This window comes from Rhopilema esculentum, chromosome 13, assembly GCF_057945365.1.
Source record: "Rhopilema esculentum isolate cy_ngs chromosome 13, ASM5794536v1, whole genome shotgun sequence".
In the NCBI taxonomy this organism is placed as follows: Eukaryota; Metazoa; Cnidaria; class Scyphozoa; order Rhizostomeae; family Rhizostomatidae; genus Rhopilema; species Rhopilema esculentum.
In genome coordinates, this window is record NC_142827.1 from 2,502,370 (window position 1) to 2,520,462 (window position 18,093).

General features: G+C 36.8%; 1 protein-coding gene across 1 annotated transcript in view; it reads right to left on the bottom strand.

The window, feature by feature from the left end:
* The window catches only part of LOC135691587 (uncharacterized), a 30,630-nt gene extending 12,931 nt beyond the window's left edge, over positions 1-17,699 (bottom strand). Inside the window, exons 1-12 of the mRNA XM_065209473.2 lie at positions 17,363-17,699; positions 15,238-15,357; positions 14,542-14,838; positions 13,133-13,432; positions 11,715-11,832; positions 9,299-9,471; positions 6,980-7,249; positions 5,926-6,291; positions 5,254-5,397; positions 4,220-4,301; positions 1,089-1,204; positions 128-247 (exon numbers count right to left, since the gene is read on the bottom strand). Coding sequence (XP_065065545.2) covers positions 128-247; positions 1,089-1,204; positions 4,220-4,301; positions 5,254-5,397; positions 5,926-6,291; positions 6,980-7,249; positions 9,299-9,471; positions 11,715-11,832; positions 13,133-13,432; positions 14,542-14,838; positions 15,238-15,357; positions 17,363-17,438 — 2,182 coding nt within the window. The 5' untranslated portion in view covers positions 17,439-17,699. The remainder of the gene's footprint in view (positions 1-127; positions 248-1,088; positions 1,205-4,219; positions 4,302-5,253; positions 5,398-5,925; positions 6,292-6,979; positions 7,250-9,298; positions 9,472-11,714; positions 11,833-13,132; positions 13,433-14,541; positions 14,839-15,237; positions 15,358-17,362) is intronic.
* Between the last annotated feature and the right edge of the window lie 394 nt (positions 17,700-18,093).

The following is an 18,093-nucleotide window of genomic DNA, read 5'->3' on the forward strand; positions in this document are numbered from 1 at the left end:
TTGTGGTAAAAAAGGTTTGCATCAACTGTCGCGCTTCGGGTATTCAACGCATTTACGAGTGAATCGTCTAGACAACACTGTAGGTCTAGATTTATTAAAACTAAAACTGTTAAAACAGAACTCAAACCTTGAGGCGAATTTTGAAACCCACTGTTTAATACAGCACCAACAGCATCGTAATCCAAGTTTGAATCCGGGACCTCATGCTTCAAGGGATTCCCCTTTTGTTGAGTTTTCTTTGGCACGCCTGTATGGTATAAAATGTGAGTTCTAAATTGGGCTTCGGCATAGACATAGAGTGGGATCTTCTCTTAGGAATGCGAGTGAAAATTTTCAGGAAAAAAGAATTTATGCGATCATTCATCCATAAATTTCTTCGTCTATTCACTCCTATAATTGACCACTCATTCCAGTATTGATTTTTGAATTCGTTTTTTAAGTTGATTCGTTGATTCATCGCTCACTAATACATGCCCAGATCATTTCATCTAGGCCGTGTTTACAAGCATGTCAAACACTAATTTTGTCAGCAATACGGTTGCACATGGTACTATACGATTCACAAGGCAATTTACAAGAAAACATGAATCTTTCTATTCAGAATTAACCTATGATAGGATAAATTGAAACAACCCGTGCTTATTGCTCAAAAATATTAATAAAATCATTAAAGTATTTATGGACATCAGCATAACTAATCCTTTAAATTTGAATAATTTAGAGTACAGACTAACAGTGACGTCATTTGTGTGAAATCAAGAAAAGCAATCCGTATTTTACACTAAATTGCACTAAATTGTAAGCGTCAAAATCAAATTTTGACAGCTAAATTATTAAAATTCCAAAAAACTGTACCAAAGAAGACCGGAAGCGATAGAAAGCAATTCAAATGTTGCTTTCGAAATTCTTTCGATTGATGTTTGCTACATATTTCTAGATATCATAAATACTTGGCATTCAAATACTTCACTTTGAAGCATAAGGCCTAGCAATTACCCAAAATATACACCATAAAAGCCAAAAAGGGATGACAATGATGAAAAATAGCCTTTAGAATGCAAGATGAGTTATGCAAAAACCAAATGTACCTTCATAGATTTGGTTGATGACGCCATTCCTAGCGACTTCAAAACGAGGCAAGGAATCCATGTTCGCTTGTATTTGCAACGATTTCTGTCTTGTGATCCGCTTCGTTAAATCTTTCCTGGAATTGACGAGAAAAAGCATTAGCAAGATATTAACTGTTAATACATGTATTGATATGTCTAATACTAATCAGTCTCGTCTCCAGATTTAACAGTGAACGAGACTTCATCAGACAGGGTTGTCTCAGCTCAGTGAACGAGTGTTGCAACATTCTATAACAGAGAATTCCCTCTTTATTTAATAGTATGGATGTTCATGATTCTTAATGTTGTAGGAGACAAAAGATTCATTACAAGTTAAGCAGATCTCTAAACGGGTCAACAGGGATCCGTGAAAATTAATGAGATCTGTCTAGTTTTCAAGAGTTTCTTTAACGTTGAAAAACAGACTCCAGGTCTCTTGGAGCATGGGCTTATAGAATCTACTTACTTGAAGCATTTTAACATAAAGAATAAAACATTTCTGGGGGGATATCGCTAAATTTTGGAGAATTTTTATGATCTTACCCATAAGCTCAAATACCTATGACAATCAAAACGGGATACGATGAGGCTTCCGAGCTTTTTTGCTAAATCACTTTTGTAAAACAGACTTCTTAATTAAAATTGAGATTTAGAGTAGCTAGATATTGTACCAACTTGAGACAAAAAGACTCTGTAAGACTCTGGTTATGGAAGAATGTGTGGTTGATTTTTGGTTCTGCTCGTTTTTATTGTTTGTACTATTTTACACGAAATCAAGTACAGTGCTGTACCAGCTAAATTAAAACGCTTAAAAGCTGAACCAGCCGATTAAAACGAAAATCTGCAAAATTTGCAAAGGATTTGCTAAAGATCTCCAAGTCTTTGTCACGAAATGGCAGAAACTTGGAAATATCCAAACACACTGGTCTCTAAACCAATGCAAGGCAGTTTTAGTTGGAGTAATTCAAATTATAAGAGCGGATAGACAAACAGGGCATAAACCACAATATCATAAGAATCTGCTATATATCCTTCAATATCCATGTTGAATCTCCACCCATGTCCAAGGGTGATCGAATATCAATGGAAACGGTTTATTGGTTTACAAATAGAAAACATTAAACCGAAAGATGATCCATTAAAGCGGCGAGAACACAACTTAATACTTGGAGTAGCTTAGAAATAAGGTTAGCAGTATCCAAGCATTTGACCAAGACGTAGCTCAACAATGTGAACAATTTTGACAGTCGAAAGCAGCGAGGAGGAGATTTGATCAGTGAAACATGAAACATTAAGAGACAAGTACAATGGATGATGTATGGCAACAAGATGTTGGCAACAAGATAACAAATGATGCAGAATTTCAACAACGTTCGTTCATAAACTCTTAGCGCTTGTAAGTTGTCTTCTCAATAAGGTTGAAAAGGTTCGAGGGACTATTAATGAAGTACACTCTTTTTTTAAAAGAACAATTTTATAAGAACACGAGCCTCAAAACTGGTCAAAAGTTAAGGACAAATTAAGAACAAACTGAGGCTGAGCTTCTGCAAAATGCAATTTGAACAACGTTTTTTCTCAAAATCGAGGATTTTTAGCAATGTGCGGGTGCCTTTTTGGTGAATATGCAAATTTGTCAGCAAATTAAGGCTGTCTCACTCACTTTGTTGGCATATGAGGCCTGAACACCTCCTTAGAGCGAAAAAGCTAGCAATAGCACTGCTTACACCCTCTTAATTTAAGAACAAATTAAGAACAATCCAGCCTCAGATTTTCGAAAAAATTAAGAACAGTCAGCCTGAACTTAAATTTACTGGTTCTTATAAAAAAAGAGTGTAATGTATCTTATCATAGCTGAAAAGGACCAGAATCCCAGTTCTTATGCAGAGAAGATATGAACCCTAGATTATCTGGCTGTGGGTTCACAAATGTCCAGGGACTCTTTTTAAACGAAGCATTCGTCGGTACATTAAAGTGAACAAATCATCCAAGATTTTTTGACAGAGGTAGCGCCAGAAACCTTCCAATAGAGGAGTTAGAGCTCCCAACAGGGGGGCTAAAATGACTAAAATATGCAGTTTTCGTATGTTATTTGTCAAATTTGCTCCGACAATAACCTAAAATTTCCTCCGATGGGGGCTAGATGCTCCGACGGAGGGGATGTAGCCCGTCTGGCCCTCCCCTGGCGCTACCACTGTTTGTTGACAGGCCTTAGCCTTTAGCAACCCCTATAACATTTGTCGAAATCAAATGTAAATCATGAATTCCAAAAGGAGCTGCCAATAAGTGTTGCTACAGTGCTACACCCCTTAAGGCACGGTCCGGAGCACACATCCGTTGATCTTGGTATGGTACAGAATGAATGTGTACTTTACTATTGAACAATAGATCAACTCTTTGTCAACATCGCTTGTAGACTCAAACCAAGGCTTTGACGTATGTTTTATATATTTATAGATGATAAATGATCTCGTTGCAGATCATCAAAAGAGATAAGAGTTAGGTGAACATTAATTTCTTCGCTTAAGCCAAGTGGTACCTTGGTGATCCTAGATTCATCATAGTGATATTTTTATGCACCTGTGGGTGTAGTGTCGAAATATATTTGTTAAACATAGACAGAATTAGCAGACGTTGATGAAATCAGTTGGAAATAGTAATTAATACAGCATTGTCCGGCAGTGAATCTTGAAGGCTGTGTTTCAACAACCGATATTGTTTTTTGGTTTACTGTGTTTCAATTTTACTCATCTTTTCTGAGTCTGCCATGTTTTAGAAGTGGTTAATTAATAAATGGAGACGCAATAGATGCAGGATTGGGAGAACAGTCTCACAAGTTCTTTGATCGGTTTCGCAACTCGTCTATTTTCGAAGAGAATTTTGTGGAGGCATGAGGGAAAAGCAACCCATTATTTATTTTTCTACAATTTTGAATTTGCCATAGCCTTACCAAAATTAGTATTGGCATTCTCTATTCGTTAAAGAGTATCTTCTGACATTAAAAAAAGCGTGATCAAAATACTTTGATCCTGTCGTCCTCAATTCTTACGAACATCTTGCAACAGGTTAGAGAATAGGACTTTCTTAAGTAGCAAAGAGGCATAAAAACATACCTAAAGCAGGCTGCTGCAATTACAGCAAGAAATACCAGACCACCAAACACACCTCCAAGAATGGCTCCAATTGACAAACTGCCTGTGAAAACAGCAAACAAATATTTAGACATTGAACGTCGCTATTGGCGCTTCGATTTAGAGAGAATGAAGGGAACAAAAAGGATTTCTGGCATTTAGAATAAAGTTAAAGGCTAGATTTTAAGACAAGCTTCAAGAGACTTCAGAATCTTTACGATGGAAAGAAAGCTAAAAAGGTTTTTAGAAGGAATTTGGAGAAAATCTATAAAAATGTAAAGTAATAAAAGCGCGATGGGGCAGTAGGGGCTGTGGTTGAAAGAAGAATTATGAAATACCTGGAATTAGTCCATACCATATTGTGTATTTAGCATACTGTAAAGTGTACATTAAAGAAATGTTGGGTGAAAGGTTGGATCGTCTGACCCCCTGAACCAACATTATCAGCTTTGCGCAAGCGCAGATGGTTCAAAGGCGCCAGAATTCAATCATTGCATCGTTGTTGACTTCTCAGGTTGGTTTCCTTCGCTTTGACAATGACATTTATTTACAATTAATAACAACTTTATTATGATTTTATTGAAAAGTCTTTCTTTTCCCTTCTCTTTATACATTTTCCCTTTTTCTTCATTTCAAACATCTTCCAGTGCTTTCCTCGAAAGGAGAATATACATACAAATGCATGGTGATAGCTGAATTTTATTTGAATACAGTAAGTAGGGACGCGTATTTTTTGGATCTTCATAGATAGAAAGTTTGCGGATTCAAAAATATTCGTTTACGTGTGAACACGGCCTAAATCCCTGCTTACTTTTGGTGATTATTAAACTTTTAAACTGCGAGGAGTGACGGAAACTACTTTCATGCGCTTTCTCGCTTTCCGTGTTATTTTCAAAAGAGAAATGCTCTTATAGCTGTTACCAGCCTCTTTTTGAAACCAAGCTACATGTTTCAATGGAAACCACAAGCAGAAAATATTTCTTCTTTGCCAATGATAATACAAAAAGTTTACTCACTTTCCTTCATTGCTTTCTTTTTCTGCGCTATTAAAGTGGTAGATAGAATTGCGGCACTGGTCATGCGTGATATTGCGCTGGTGACCGACAGGGTATCGCTACTAACTGAACTGACTGTTTTGATTGGAGTACCAGTTGACACCTCTAGGACAAAGAAGAATAACTTATTAAGCATGAAAGTGTCAAAGGAGAATAAAGTTCACATCTTTTTAAGAACGATTACAGGAAATAGTTCTATCTTAGCGCAAAATTTGCAAGAGATTGGCACAAGGCCTAATCTACTTAAAGCCAGGCCCGGCGACAGCCGTTTGGACTGGGGCAATGAGAAAGATGGAATTGAGCCCGTAATGACGTCATTATATCTGTGTTTGTTATTAATGTTGATATTGTCAGGAACTTGTTGATATGTTGATAATGTTGATAAAGCTTTTTGCGGTCCCTCTCAATTGGGGGCCTTGGGCAATCTGCTCCCCTACCCTTTCTCGGTAGGCCGGTTCATAGTGTAGTCTCGTAGTGTATAGAAAGCAGTCTCAGAAGGCAGAGGTAGCCAGGGGCAACAAGGCCATCACATGTACACGGTACAATTAACTTGGTAGATAACTATATAGCACTTCATACTTAACGTCTAGGTTTATTATTTAAGCTCTGCAAAATTACATTATGGTGACTCACTTTGCCCCGCGGGTCCATACTTTAAAACGAATCTGTCGTTTTTAAAGTTTCCACTCTTTGACATCAACAAGATTGTAACGAATGGCCCATTGACGTAAGCAGTGGTGATTGGTTTCGCAGTGGTTGCGCAGTAGCTTTTAATTGGAGCTGTGGAAGCTGTCGATCCGGAATAGATCGACAAAGTTTTCTCACTGCAGTTGAATAGCGATTCCGGAAAATCCATTTCGGTGAATGTAAATTCATATTCTATGGAAGACGGCAACCGGATAAGCCAAGTACAAATGGCACCGATACCCAGGTTGGTTCCACCAGCGTTGTTGAATTCTATGGTTCCGTGAGCGCCAAATGTGGTCCACCCGCAACCAACTAATAACAAATGAAGACATATTAGCATAGTATAATCAATTAGCCGATATAATGAAAGATATAAGAAAATCAGAAATGGCAGTGAAAAAGCCACTGATCATATACCAATGGAGTTGGTTATAAAAAAGCCATGATTCCAGAATGTGTGCATCAGTATATAATATGGCCACAACATTCATCAGCTTTTCCACAAAAAGTTAGTAGCCTTTCCAATCAACAGAATTTCGAAGTAATAGGCAACCTTAATTGCTACACATCTTGAAAAGTTTAATTTCTGACTGGACACCAATGAAGATATTTTCTTTTGATAAGCGGCAATGCTTGGACATTTCCGAATATTATTTAGACATTTTATACTCTAAAGAGTGACAAAAAATTCTCAAGCATATTTCAAAGCTTTACTTTTTTCAGACCATTTAATCAAATATTTTACTATTCGCCAGATAACAGTCGTACTATTGAAAATCCTACGTAAGATGAAACTGGCCCGATTAAACTATCAGAGAACCGAATTAAACTGCCAAGTTAAGGTGAATCACGAGAAAGACCCGAATACAAACACCTACCAGATACCATGATAATTAGATATAAGATATAGTATCAACAGCATGAATTGAAGATCAAAACAGTGTTTTTCATTTATTGACATCAACTGCGATGAACTGAAATAGGATATCTTTGGGCCTACCTGAAGGCACCGAAACCTCTTGCGTGACGTCAACTGTCCCAGCCTCATTCGTATAAAAAATTTGATACAAGCCGGAAAGACCGCGGCTCGGGTTTAAAACCTTCAGTCGCCGGTCTGCGTACACTCTAAATAAATTGGAGTGGTTGTTGATGATCTCACCATCTTTGTACCAGGAAAACGACGCTACCCTGCTAAATGTAGCAGGATAAAGTATCCCTGCGGAGGTCAAATTAACTTTTGCGCTGGTGGCCTGAGTGAGTTTTGGTTTCTCTGGAAAATAAAAACATTTCACTGAGTATAATTTTTCGAATCTTTTAGCTTTCATAAGAAATTCACCGATAAGTTTAATTTCTGGTTGCTCGTGGGTAAAGAAAAGATTTGGTTTCGTATTTGCAACATGTAATGAAAATAGACTGGAAACCCTGCAAATAGCCTTTGAAATCTAACACTGGTATTATAGAAATTTTTAGGTAAGCCTTTTTCCCTTAAATAAGAACTATTTGAATCGTTTCAAAGATTTGATATAACGAAGAGTGCTTTTCTTTTTCAGCTTTGCTTATCAACGAGCAATGTAGTGTGTAACACGAGTTCTGCCAAAATATACTAACGGTCACATGTTGTCAAACGAAGTTTAGATCATAACGCTATGCATATTGACAAACAAGGATGGTTTTATTATCATAGACCACCTTGAAAATGTTCATAAGAGTCTTCTGCAAAACCTTAAAGATTTACCGACTTTACACATTTGGCCTGCTTTTTAATATATTATTGAGCTTCTAAATTCACTTGATGGCTGACGCATTGGCCACCAATGTGAAAAACTCTAGGTGAGAGAGATTCAAGGTTTTGACATGCAGTTTCATGTAATCCCTCCGTTCATCATGAGTAAAAGTGAGTACGCAGGCAAATTTAAAAACAAATTCGCAGAGAAATAGATCTGTGCATGTACAGTTTAGGACAGTTAGTTCGCAGTATATTGTCAAGAAAATAGAACGAGTTCAACATTTTGGAGGGAAATGATTTTCAAGCCAAGCAAGTTGATTCATTTCCAATGCTTCATAATTTCTGATGCAAGAAAAGCTTCCGTTACAAGGTGCAATTTGTCACGGCAGCACGACAACCTGTCTTGCAACGATTACTGAAGGGGCGCACTAATGGGGTGGCGCACATATCAGTGAAGGGCCGGTAAAAAGACTTTGTAAGACGCGTTGCGCGCAACGACTATCTTTGCAACAGGTCACCATTGAGGTCAGGCCACTGTCTTGAGAGTTGGGGTTGGCTGCAAATGTTAACAGTAAAATCTATCTACGGCAATCACTTTCGAGGCTTAGATTAGAGATACGCCTTTACTGGGTGCCCGCCTGATCGCGTCTTATAGAAACTCGCTTTTTTACAGGATTACCAGAAACGGATTTGTCCCAGACTCTTCAAGCCCCTTAAAAGATTTAGTTGCAAAATCCTTTTATCGGGTTCTTGTTCCCCATAAGGCTTTAACTTTTCTAACACTGGCAATTTTTAAGAGGCTTTTGCAAAACACCAACTATTTCCTGTATTTTATTTCTTTTAAAGTAATTTAAACAAAGATCATTAGAAATATCTTGTTATAGAATAGCACTGGTAAATATTGAAGGTTTATTCAGAATTCTAGCCTTTAAGAAAATGCATCTAAATCTTTATGAAAGTGCATTAGCCGACTACTTACGTCGCTTAACAAAACAGGGCCTATTTTAAGAAATTTTTAATACTGCACATTTATAACTACATTTTTTATAGGAAATTTTGTTGTTGCAATTTTTGGAAATTTCTAGTCATTTCGTTTTGTTTTAAGTTTTGATTAGAGAGTCTTTCCGATGGTCATACGAGATTTGCAATACATGACCTCTATATCGAACTGACGGGGAAAATTCACATTTTGTGAACAAAGCGAGAATCTGGGATAGCGGCAATTAGACATTTTCACAAAACCAAAAATTCAATACTGCACATTTTCGAAATCAATGCTGCACATTTTTAAATTAATACTGCACAAAGTGTGTAATACTGCACACTAAAATAGGCCCTATAACAAAAGAAAACTATTAAACTAAGAAGCCTTCGCATTTTTAATCATTCTTCTTCCTCGTGAAAACAAAGAGTTTTCCTCTAAACAGGAAAGCTGCTCTTAGATGAATCCATTCGTTCATATATCAAAATGATGTACTTTGCCCAGAATCAAACTGCCTTTACATGTTTCGAAAACATACATAACTTTCATCATGTGACAAAAAGAGAATTCCTGCAAAATTCTGATTATATGTCATCAAACTCCTGACTTACCGATGACTCGAAGGTTAAATGAAAACTGTTGGGAACTTCCTTGTCCAATGACCTCCACATAGCAATTATAAATTCCTTCCTTATCCTTTTGCACATCATTAAAGGAAATCTTTCTGTTGCTCGAAATGTGATTGCCTGTGTTTTGCTTTGTCCATGTGATCGAAATTTGGCTCCTATCAAGAGTTTAATTTCATTTATAAAACTACAATATTGTCTTTTAAGTCAGTAAATTTGAAAAAAACTTAAGAATAAGAACTTAAATTTGAATAAGAGCTGAAAGAAGCTGAAATAAGAGCTTAAAAAATAAGTGGTAGATATATTGTTGCCATCTCAGCCATTGAAAATCTATAGGAAACACAAGAAATAGAAGGTGCACCGACTAAGTGTTTGCTTCCACTTTTTACAGTGCCTTACAGTGCCAAAAACCGCCAAAGTTTTTAAGATGGCACGTGTTGCAGCTTAGTTTACGTGGATACGATAAATGGGAAAGAAGAGCCCGCAAAGGCTACTTGACTCTCTCAATAGCTTATAAATTCATTTTTAGCATATAAAAATTTCCATAATAATAAATGGATACTTTGGATAAAAATTGGCACAAACTAATGGATACTATTAGTGAGCATATTTTAATTTAAATCAAAATCATGATTAGGCATAATGGGATCTGTGGTCCCTCCCCGTTAAAAAATGGAGTCAAGTGCATTCCAAACCTCCCCCCCTCCCCTTCCCGGAGGAGATCAAAAGGTACATTCCTTAAGTAACAACTACTTGAGCCGTAACTCTAGATTTGATACAACGAAGGATATTTGATTGAACTGTATTGCTACGCAAACAGTAAAATAAGCTACTCTATGGGGCAATTACTTTATCCATTTGTCCGAAGAGATATAAAAAAACAATGCACATCTGCATTAGGGCGAAGGTTTGTGGAAAAAAATGCCATCTCATTTGACTTCACAGCATTAATCAAAACTAACTTGCATCATATAAACCTGAGTTTCATTTTCACTCTTCACATGACAACCTTTGTCAACCATCTTACTTCCCACAAGAGACAAAAATGCTTCCTCCACGTGGTGCTACTTGCTCTTTTGCAAGTACCTTACTACACGAAAAATCCATTGAAAAATTCCCCGTTAATTAAAGCCACGCTAATTTCATGATTGCATAAATTTCTCATCCGCCATTAAATGTCTAGCGTTAAATAAACATCCGTTTATTTTATCCCGCTTTAATATTTCATGTAACTTTTCAAAATTACTGAAAAAAGCCAGATTTTACGATTATATCTAAATCGTAATATTATTTTATCTGAAAATGAGAAAAATAGAAAGCGACCAAAACGTAAGGACCGGAAAATGCTCTTTGCACAAGTTCTATTTGAAATAAGACATCTTTTCTTAGTTTTAAGTTAAAAGTAAGGTAAAAAGTAAACTTAAAATACTTTTTCATAACATTTTAATGTCCTCATTATCAACTGTTCCCTCCTGAAATTCCATATATTTTTGTCATCATCTCCATCTTGCTTAATCCCTAGTACTTTTCGGGTCATCAAAATTCTCTCTGGTCAGAGGATCCTCAACCTCTTTCACCCTACGTCTAACATTGAAAATTATTCAGGCTCAACCAAAGTGACTGCTACTTTTATTGGAATCTCCAATCCACCTTTACTTGAAGCTTTTTTGTCATTTTTGGTTATTTTTTCTGTTTTTTTTATAATTTGCATTTATTGCAGTTAAAAAATTTTTTGCTGAAACAGAAAATTCGCGTCAATTAAATACCATTTGAATATTTGGATTTTGTTGATTCGCGTTAATTACCACACGTTTTGAAATCTAGCCTCGCGATTCGCGTTAAGTTGTAATCGCATTAATTTGTTCCGCGTTATTTGGTGTACCGCGTTATTTTCGTGTAATAAGGTAGTTTGTAACAGCAACTTAATCAATTTCTACTGCGCATGTGCACCTGATGCAAAATTTGCCAGCAAACGATCTACGGATAAATGGCAGTTTGTCTCCTTAACCATGCAAGGTAGTCGAGAGAAACTTTACATGAAAAATCTCTTTAGGCTTCTAACACACTTTGTCCACACATGACACAAAAATTGTACATGACCAAAAATTTTGTTGGTGAAAATCTAGCTGAAAAGGCCATACTATAAGTATCGTCACATAGACCGCAAAATTCCATCCACTGAAAGAAATATTTAAAGTGAAATTTTACACTCAAAGGTTGAAAACAGCCATCTCCTAGCCCTTGGTTAAGTAAGTAATTAGAAGTCCGCCCAACTTGTACAAAAGCACTTCCAACTAATCCAACCCTAACATCAAATGTCTGTATATTTCATTACCAAATGACCTTAAGGAACTGAATGACAAAATGACAAAGAGTGATGACAAAAAGAAGTGACGCTCACCTACAGTCTTTAGCGACTGCAAGGCATTCAAATGATACATTTTCTCCAACTGATGCATTTCTGTTCTCTGCAGTAGAGTAGGCGAAAATGCTTGCATCGTTGCATGGATTTGTGTTACCTGCAAAAAATATTTAAATCTTGACTGCAGGATGGTTAATCAGAAAGGTTATTTTACATTCATTTAAGAATTACCCAATAAAAGGGCGTCCTTGAAAAGCTAATGTTCGCTTTCAAAGGACACATAAACAAACCCAAAAGGTTGAAATATGAAACAAATAACAACAAACTTGCAAGGAAAAATATTGTTGATGATGATAAAAAGCTTGAAAAAAGCAATTTATTCTGCAACACAGCTATTAAAGAACCTAATTAAAATTCTGACTTGATCTCGGCCGAAAACCCATATCAATCTTTTGCTTTCATGCCGATCCCGTTGGGTGCAATGTGCAAAACATATACCGCATTTACTCTAAAGAACCCCGCGGCGTTTATTACGAAATCCTATATATGGATGCGGCATTTAATAGAGGGCGGAGATTTTCCAAAAACACGTAATGAAGATTGTGTGAAAACGTTTTTAAGGTTGTGTTCAAGTTATGGAAATGTCAAGGAGTGTCAATATCCCTGGTTTTGTTAGAGTCCTCGTCTATATGAGATAACAACTTTCATGACTCTCGAAAAGTGAGCGTATAAACTATTCGCTACTTCTTGTTTGGAGTGTTTTCTAATGAACGCTGTGTTTCAAGACGCGGTTTTTAATAGAGGGCGGCGCTTATCAGAGGGCAGCGTTCTTAACAAATGGTTGGCTGAAAGTGCGGAGTCAGTAGAGGGTGCGTTTATCAGAGCGAGGAGTTAAAGGACATACGGTAATACTTTAACCTGAGTTTAAATTTCATTTAATCGAAAACATTCGACATTTCTCCTTATTCTGAACAAAATTTATTCGATAAAGTCGCAAAAATATGCAAGAAAATGTCACAATGACCAACACAAATGTTGCTTGTTTAAAGTTTGTTAATAACCATGCAAGAATTGAACATATTGTAACTTAACAAATTTGTAACTTAACAAAACTGTCAGTGAATCAGTTGATAAGCTCAAATTAAAAGGTTCCTTCTTTCCCAGACTCCTTTTGCTACTTTCGGACTCGATTTTGTTACGGACAGATTAAATTAATATAGAAATTCTTAGAAAAGAAAGACATTCTTTGCCCCACCTATTGGCAGATCTGAAGTGCAGATAGAAAACCACATCTAATGCCTAAAAATGATTCCATCAGGACAAACTCAAAACGAAATAAGATTGGTACTTCAGTAGGCCATAGGCCATCTAGCAATCCAAAAGCCTACTTGTGTGAAGCAAAGAGTAAGCAAATGTTACTAGCATTTCAAATTGATATTGAAATAAACTCAACTTACTTATTATTCTAACAATGAACAGAAAAGAAGCAGCAAAGTTCGGATTCGTAGTTTTATGCTTGACGAAGACACGAAACGTCGTTTGATGTGAGCCAGAAACTGAGGGTATGAGAAGATCACCACGCTCGGTGACAAATAGGCTGAGATCCCTTGAGACGCTAATGAAATTTCCTGTATTGTCTTTGAATTCCCAAACGAACTCTGGTGCAGGAAAGGACTTGTAGGTGGGAAGCTGGAGTAAATATGGCTGTGTTAGCTTGACTCTTATCAATTTCTGATGCTGGACGTCTATTCTGAAATCTAAAAAAGACATGTTTGTAAAGAGGATCAGAGCAAAGTTTTAGTTTCAAATGAATTTATACCCTAGTTCGGTCACCTTTCTATTACAAATTAATTATCTGTAGACTTTCTGAATTACGAAAAAGGAAATTGTGTCCATTATTTCATATATATGTGTAAATAAATGTATAAATGAACAGATATACATACATTCGTATAAGGTCATAAAAGAAGAAACTAGAGAAGACTTTTTAGCCATCTATGGGGTTTATTGAGTAGCCTGGTCAGCTGATTCTTTTGTTTTGCCATAAAGGCTTTCATCAGAGCCATTAAACCAGTGACGTAATGCAGTTTAGGGCACCTTTGTTCGATAACTAAGGACCCGACCAAAAAGAGGCTTTAGCCCCCCAAAAAATTCCAAAATATACTTAAACTATAAAAACAATCGCCCTGCTCTTGGTTTTCAGCATGTTTAGGCCCCCAAAACGTTTTAGCCCTCAAAACGTTTTAGCTCCCTCAATCTGCAATATGTACCGCGGTCCCTGGTTTCTCCTAGTTTACGAGAATATCTTTGCTCAAGTTTGCCTCATCAAAAAGCTTTTAAATTTCGTTATCAAGCTTTCCCTAGTTTAGGAGAACATCTGCAGCGTTGAATTGGAATTTCTTGCAGTCCTTGAATAGAGACCCCGTTTAGTGTTTTCTCTTAGGCACCAGATGCCTCCATTACGCCACTGCATTAAACCATATAAATTTGGTCGGCAGTCTAAAGCTGACAGTAGGAAGTTAATCATTCTCAAGGGAGCTGCCCTGATTATAAATACCCCGCTTGGTCGGAATAAAGCTCCAGATTGTGGCATCAAAAGCAACGATCATTCCACTGAGCAAGACGACTCAAGAAAATGAGCGAAGAACATTTGTAGTCAACCGAGAAGAGTTCACTATAGTCAACTCAACTCTCTCTGCTTTGACCATTCAAATTTATTGATAAGACAAATACTTTATCTGAGTATAATTTGAAGGGGTTAAAACTTCAGGTGGGCATTCTCTACCCCAGACTATTTTAGCGATCTTACTCTCTCTATCTCAGAGGAAAAAATGAAAAATAAAAAACTTTAACTAAGAAATCTTACATGCCATTTTGAGCGTAGCTGGAATGCTTTTAATGGACCCAATTTCACCACAAAGCGCTATGCATTCATAGACACCGTTATGGATGTTTTCAGTCACATTCAAAACGCGGAGTGTAGTCCTTTCTTGAGAAAAATGAAATCCACGGCTGTCGTTCTCTTGAATATACGAGTGGTTAAACTTCCATAAATAAACTATGTTGCTGCTGGGAACCAACGATTTGACTTCGCATTGAAATGTAATGTTGTCTCCTTTAGTTGCTACTTGTGAAGTGGGGTGACGAGTGAAGAATAATCTAGCTGTAAAAAGAATATAACTTGAAAAAAGAGCGTTAAAAAATGTGAAAAATTACACTTTCTGGTGTATATTTATTTTATACAGTGTCTAATTGTACAAACTGATCAAAATTAGTCTGATGTTGCACTTATCAATCCGACTTGCAAAAATTTTGTTTAAGAGTTGACCTATCCAAAAAAGTTTAGTCTTTTTCTTCTCCCTTTCAAAGTGTATCACGACAGACATTCAACAATAATCGTAACTCTGGAATCATACCCAGAGGAGAAGAGCTTGGGGGGGGTTCAGGGGGCTGAGCTCTCCTTGTAAATGCCAAAAATTAGTCCTACTTTGTGCTATCGCTTTTTGGAAATTTTTCACGAGGGCTCCATCGTAATTTTTAAAGCAACACAACCCTGACATACCTAGAGGTTGGCAGAAGCCGCAAGTTTTGGCGCAGTTTTCCCGATACCAGGGATTCGTAGAGCACTGTCCATTCTGCTTGTAAATGCGGCAGTCTGACGTTGAATGTACATCTTCACATGCTTTCAAAGAAAAATAACAATGAAACATGCAAAATAGTCAATGCAAGTAAGAGAGAAAATAGTTACATGGGAAAACTCGATAGGCAAAACAACGTGTAATTGACTAGGTGTAATACAATACAAATGGAGAATGCCTTGCAGAACGAAAATTATGACATGATATAAACTGTGATTTTGTCCCTGTACGTGTAGCTTCATCAATTCCTGCTTATTGTTTATCGTTATTTTCGTTGCAGGATTCGACAATTCCAGTGTAAGGCCTACGTAGCGCTTTTTCCTCTGGCAAAAATATTTTTCTTTGTCATTATCAGCTATAGTGTTCTTAACTGTGATGTCATAAAATATACATTATTATAATACTTTACTTTTGATAACATAAACTTGTGAACAAAATGAACTACCCGTAAATGCGCAAAATCAGTTAGATCTTTTAAAAATTGGCCTGTTTATACTCTGCACTGTTCTATACTGAAGTTCATTCTGAAGTTTCGTTAATTGGTCAAAGTAAAAGGTTGATCAGTAGCGACAGGGTTTTTTAAGGCAGTTTTGATCAGCATTTAGCTATCAATTAGTCCAGAGAAGTGTCCATCCTTCCCAAAGACCAAGAAACAGCTTTTGTTTGGGGAGCCTAGCCCTGATAAATTAGGGTAACAACAGCCATATTTTACAAAATAAAAGTAGCTATTTTGCTCGTGCAACGCTGGTTTTTTGGGGGGCAAGGCCCCCCGGCCTCCCGGTATCTTGGTCCTTGATCCTTCCTACCCTTAAGCTCCGTAAATCTTTTTCAGATAAACAAGGATGGCAATGCGGGGTTTTGTTGTGGTTCTTAGTGTTTTTGTTTTATTCTTTCACGTGGTCGTCGATTTCTAGTTGATATTCGCAATATTATTTAATCTATATCCTGTAGGACATGAAATGTTTTCATTCAGTATTCGGTGGAACAGTTCCAATTATATTACAAACCTAATTTTTTTCGCAATTCTAAGTTTAGGCAGAAAAACAGGACATGCCCGCACTTGTTTACTTTTTTTGCTACAGGCACGCTAACGGATCTGTTGCTTAAACGGCTTATTTAACTTCAATTGCTAGATTGTATTGTATTGCAAGCAACTTTTTCCGGGGCGAAAAGCGCTTTCAGGCCCCGCAGAAATGGGAAGGCGCGTTCCCAGAATGCATTGTCGCACTTGCAACATCGCAACATAACTGCATTTCCGGCAACATCTCTCACAATTCATAACTTATAATGTAAACAAATAAGACGGAAGTGTCAATTAACAACATGCGTATTTTTACTCCCACGTACAATTGAGGCAAAATTCAAAGGTGCAGATAACAGGCCTAATGTTGTGTTTCCTTCGATTGAATTTTAATTGAAGTCATTAGTGCATAACTCACGTCCATAATTGCTACAAGAACTCAAATGTAAACAAGCATGGGTTGAGCAACTGCCAGACTTACTAGCAAACGTAATAGGCCTAAGTAGCTCTTTCATTTTCCATTGAAAGAGCCTTATGTTCCTTACTACCCTGACCGACTCAACAATACCTTGCATTTTTATAAAAAGCCAGACAGACAGAGCCTTATTCAATTTGCCTGCTATGCTTTCAAATTTCTGTCTAGGATCTATTTCGGAATTTGTGGAAATAAATGATGCAGGTTTCAGCATAAAGACCTGATGAAAAAATAGATTTTTGCATTATCTATTTGTTTCAACATACTGTTACCTGTTTGTTTACCAATTTTTACCAAGATATCGGGTGTGACTGAGGTAGAGTTTTTAATTAATTTTCATTTGTAGATCGTATTGCATTTTGTGAATTAACCAGGTGTTTGATTCCTTGCAAAACTTGCAAAATTAAGGTAGTTCAGAAAAATTGCTTATTATTGAATAATTCTGAGCTTTGCAAACGTGAAACAGCAAATATGTAGCCATGTCTGAAACATGTCTAAAACATTTCATAAACACGCGGAAGCTTAGACCGAGCTTAGACGAATGGAAACTTACCATCTTGTGCGAGACATCTGAGAATTAGCAAGGGCACCAACAATATCAACCAACGAAAACATAACTTCCAATCCATTTTCTCATTTCATTTTCTGCATACAGTTCAAAGTAACAAAACGGAATTCCGACTTCTTGCAGTTTCCTTTTTGCTACAACATCGTGCTTGAGAATTCCCCGGAGGCTAACAAAAGAAAATTGCATCGTCTTCTGCTTTTCTCATCATCACATAAGACATGTTGACAGCATTGTAATTATTCTGCCTGCATATTTGCGCAGTTACGACATGTTGGCTATACTTGAAACGATGTCTTTATTTGGCTCCACTTCCAGGCTTTCAAATTAGTTGCGGCATGCGAAAGACAATGCAAGAAATTTGTCCAAAAGATGATGCCAGTTGAGAGTAAAAGGTAGTGGAGGATTACAGGATAAAATCTTGTTAATTGAACAATGAGTACTAAAGTAGAGTCAAGCTAAACGGATGTAAGCACCAGAGAAAATGTGAAGGCAGCCATCGCAAATGCATATAGCTTTATATGGCAAATGTATAAAGCTTTATGTGGCATAAATGCATATAAAAATGCAATTTTTTTAATAAACTCTTTGAGAATATTGAGGCTGAAAATCGCTGAAATTCAAGAATAATTCAAGAAAATGCAAAGCTCAAGCTCCATCAAGAATTAGGCACTACAAAGCGACTCAGTGTTACATTACACTGTAGAAATAAGAAAAAT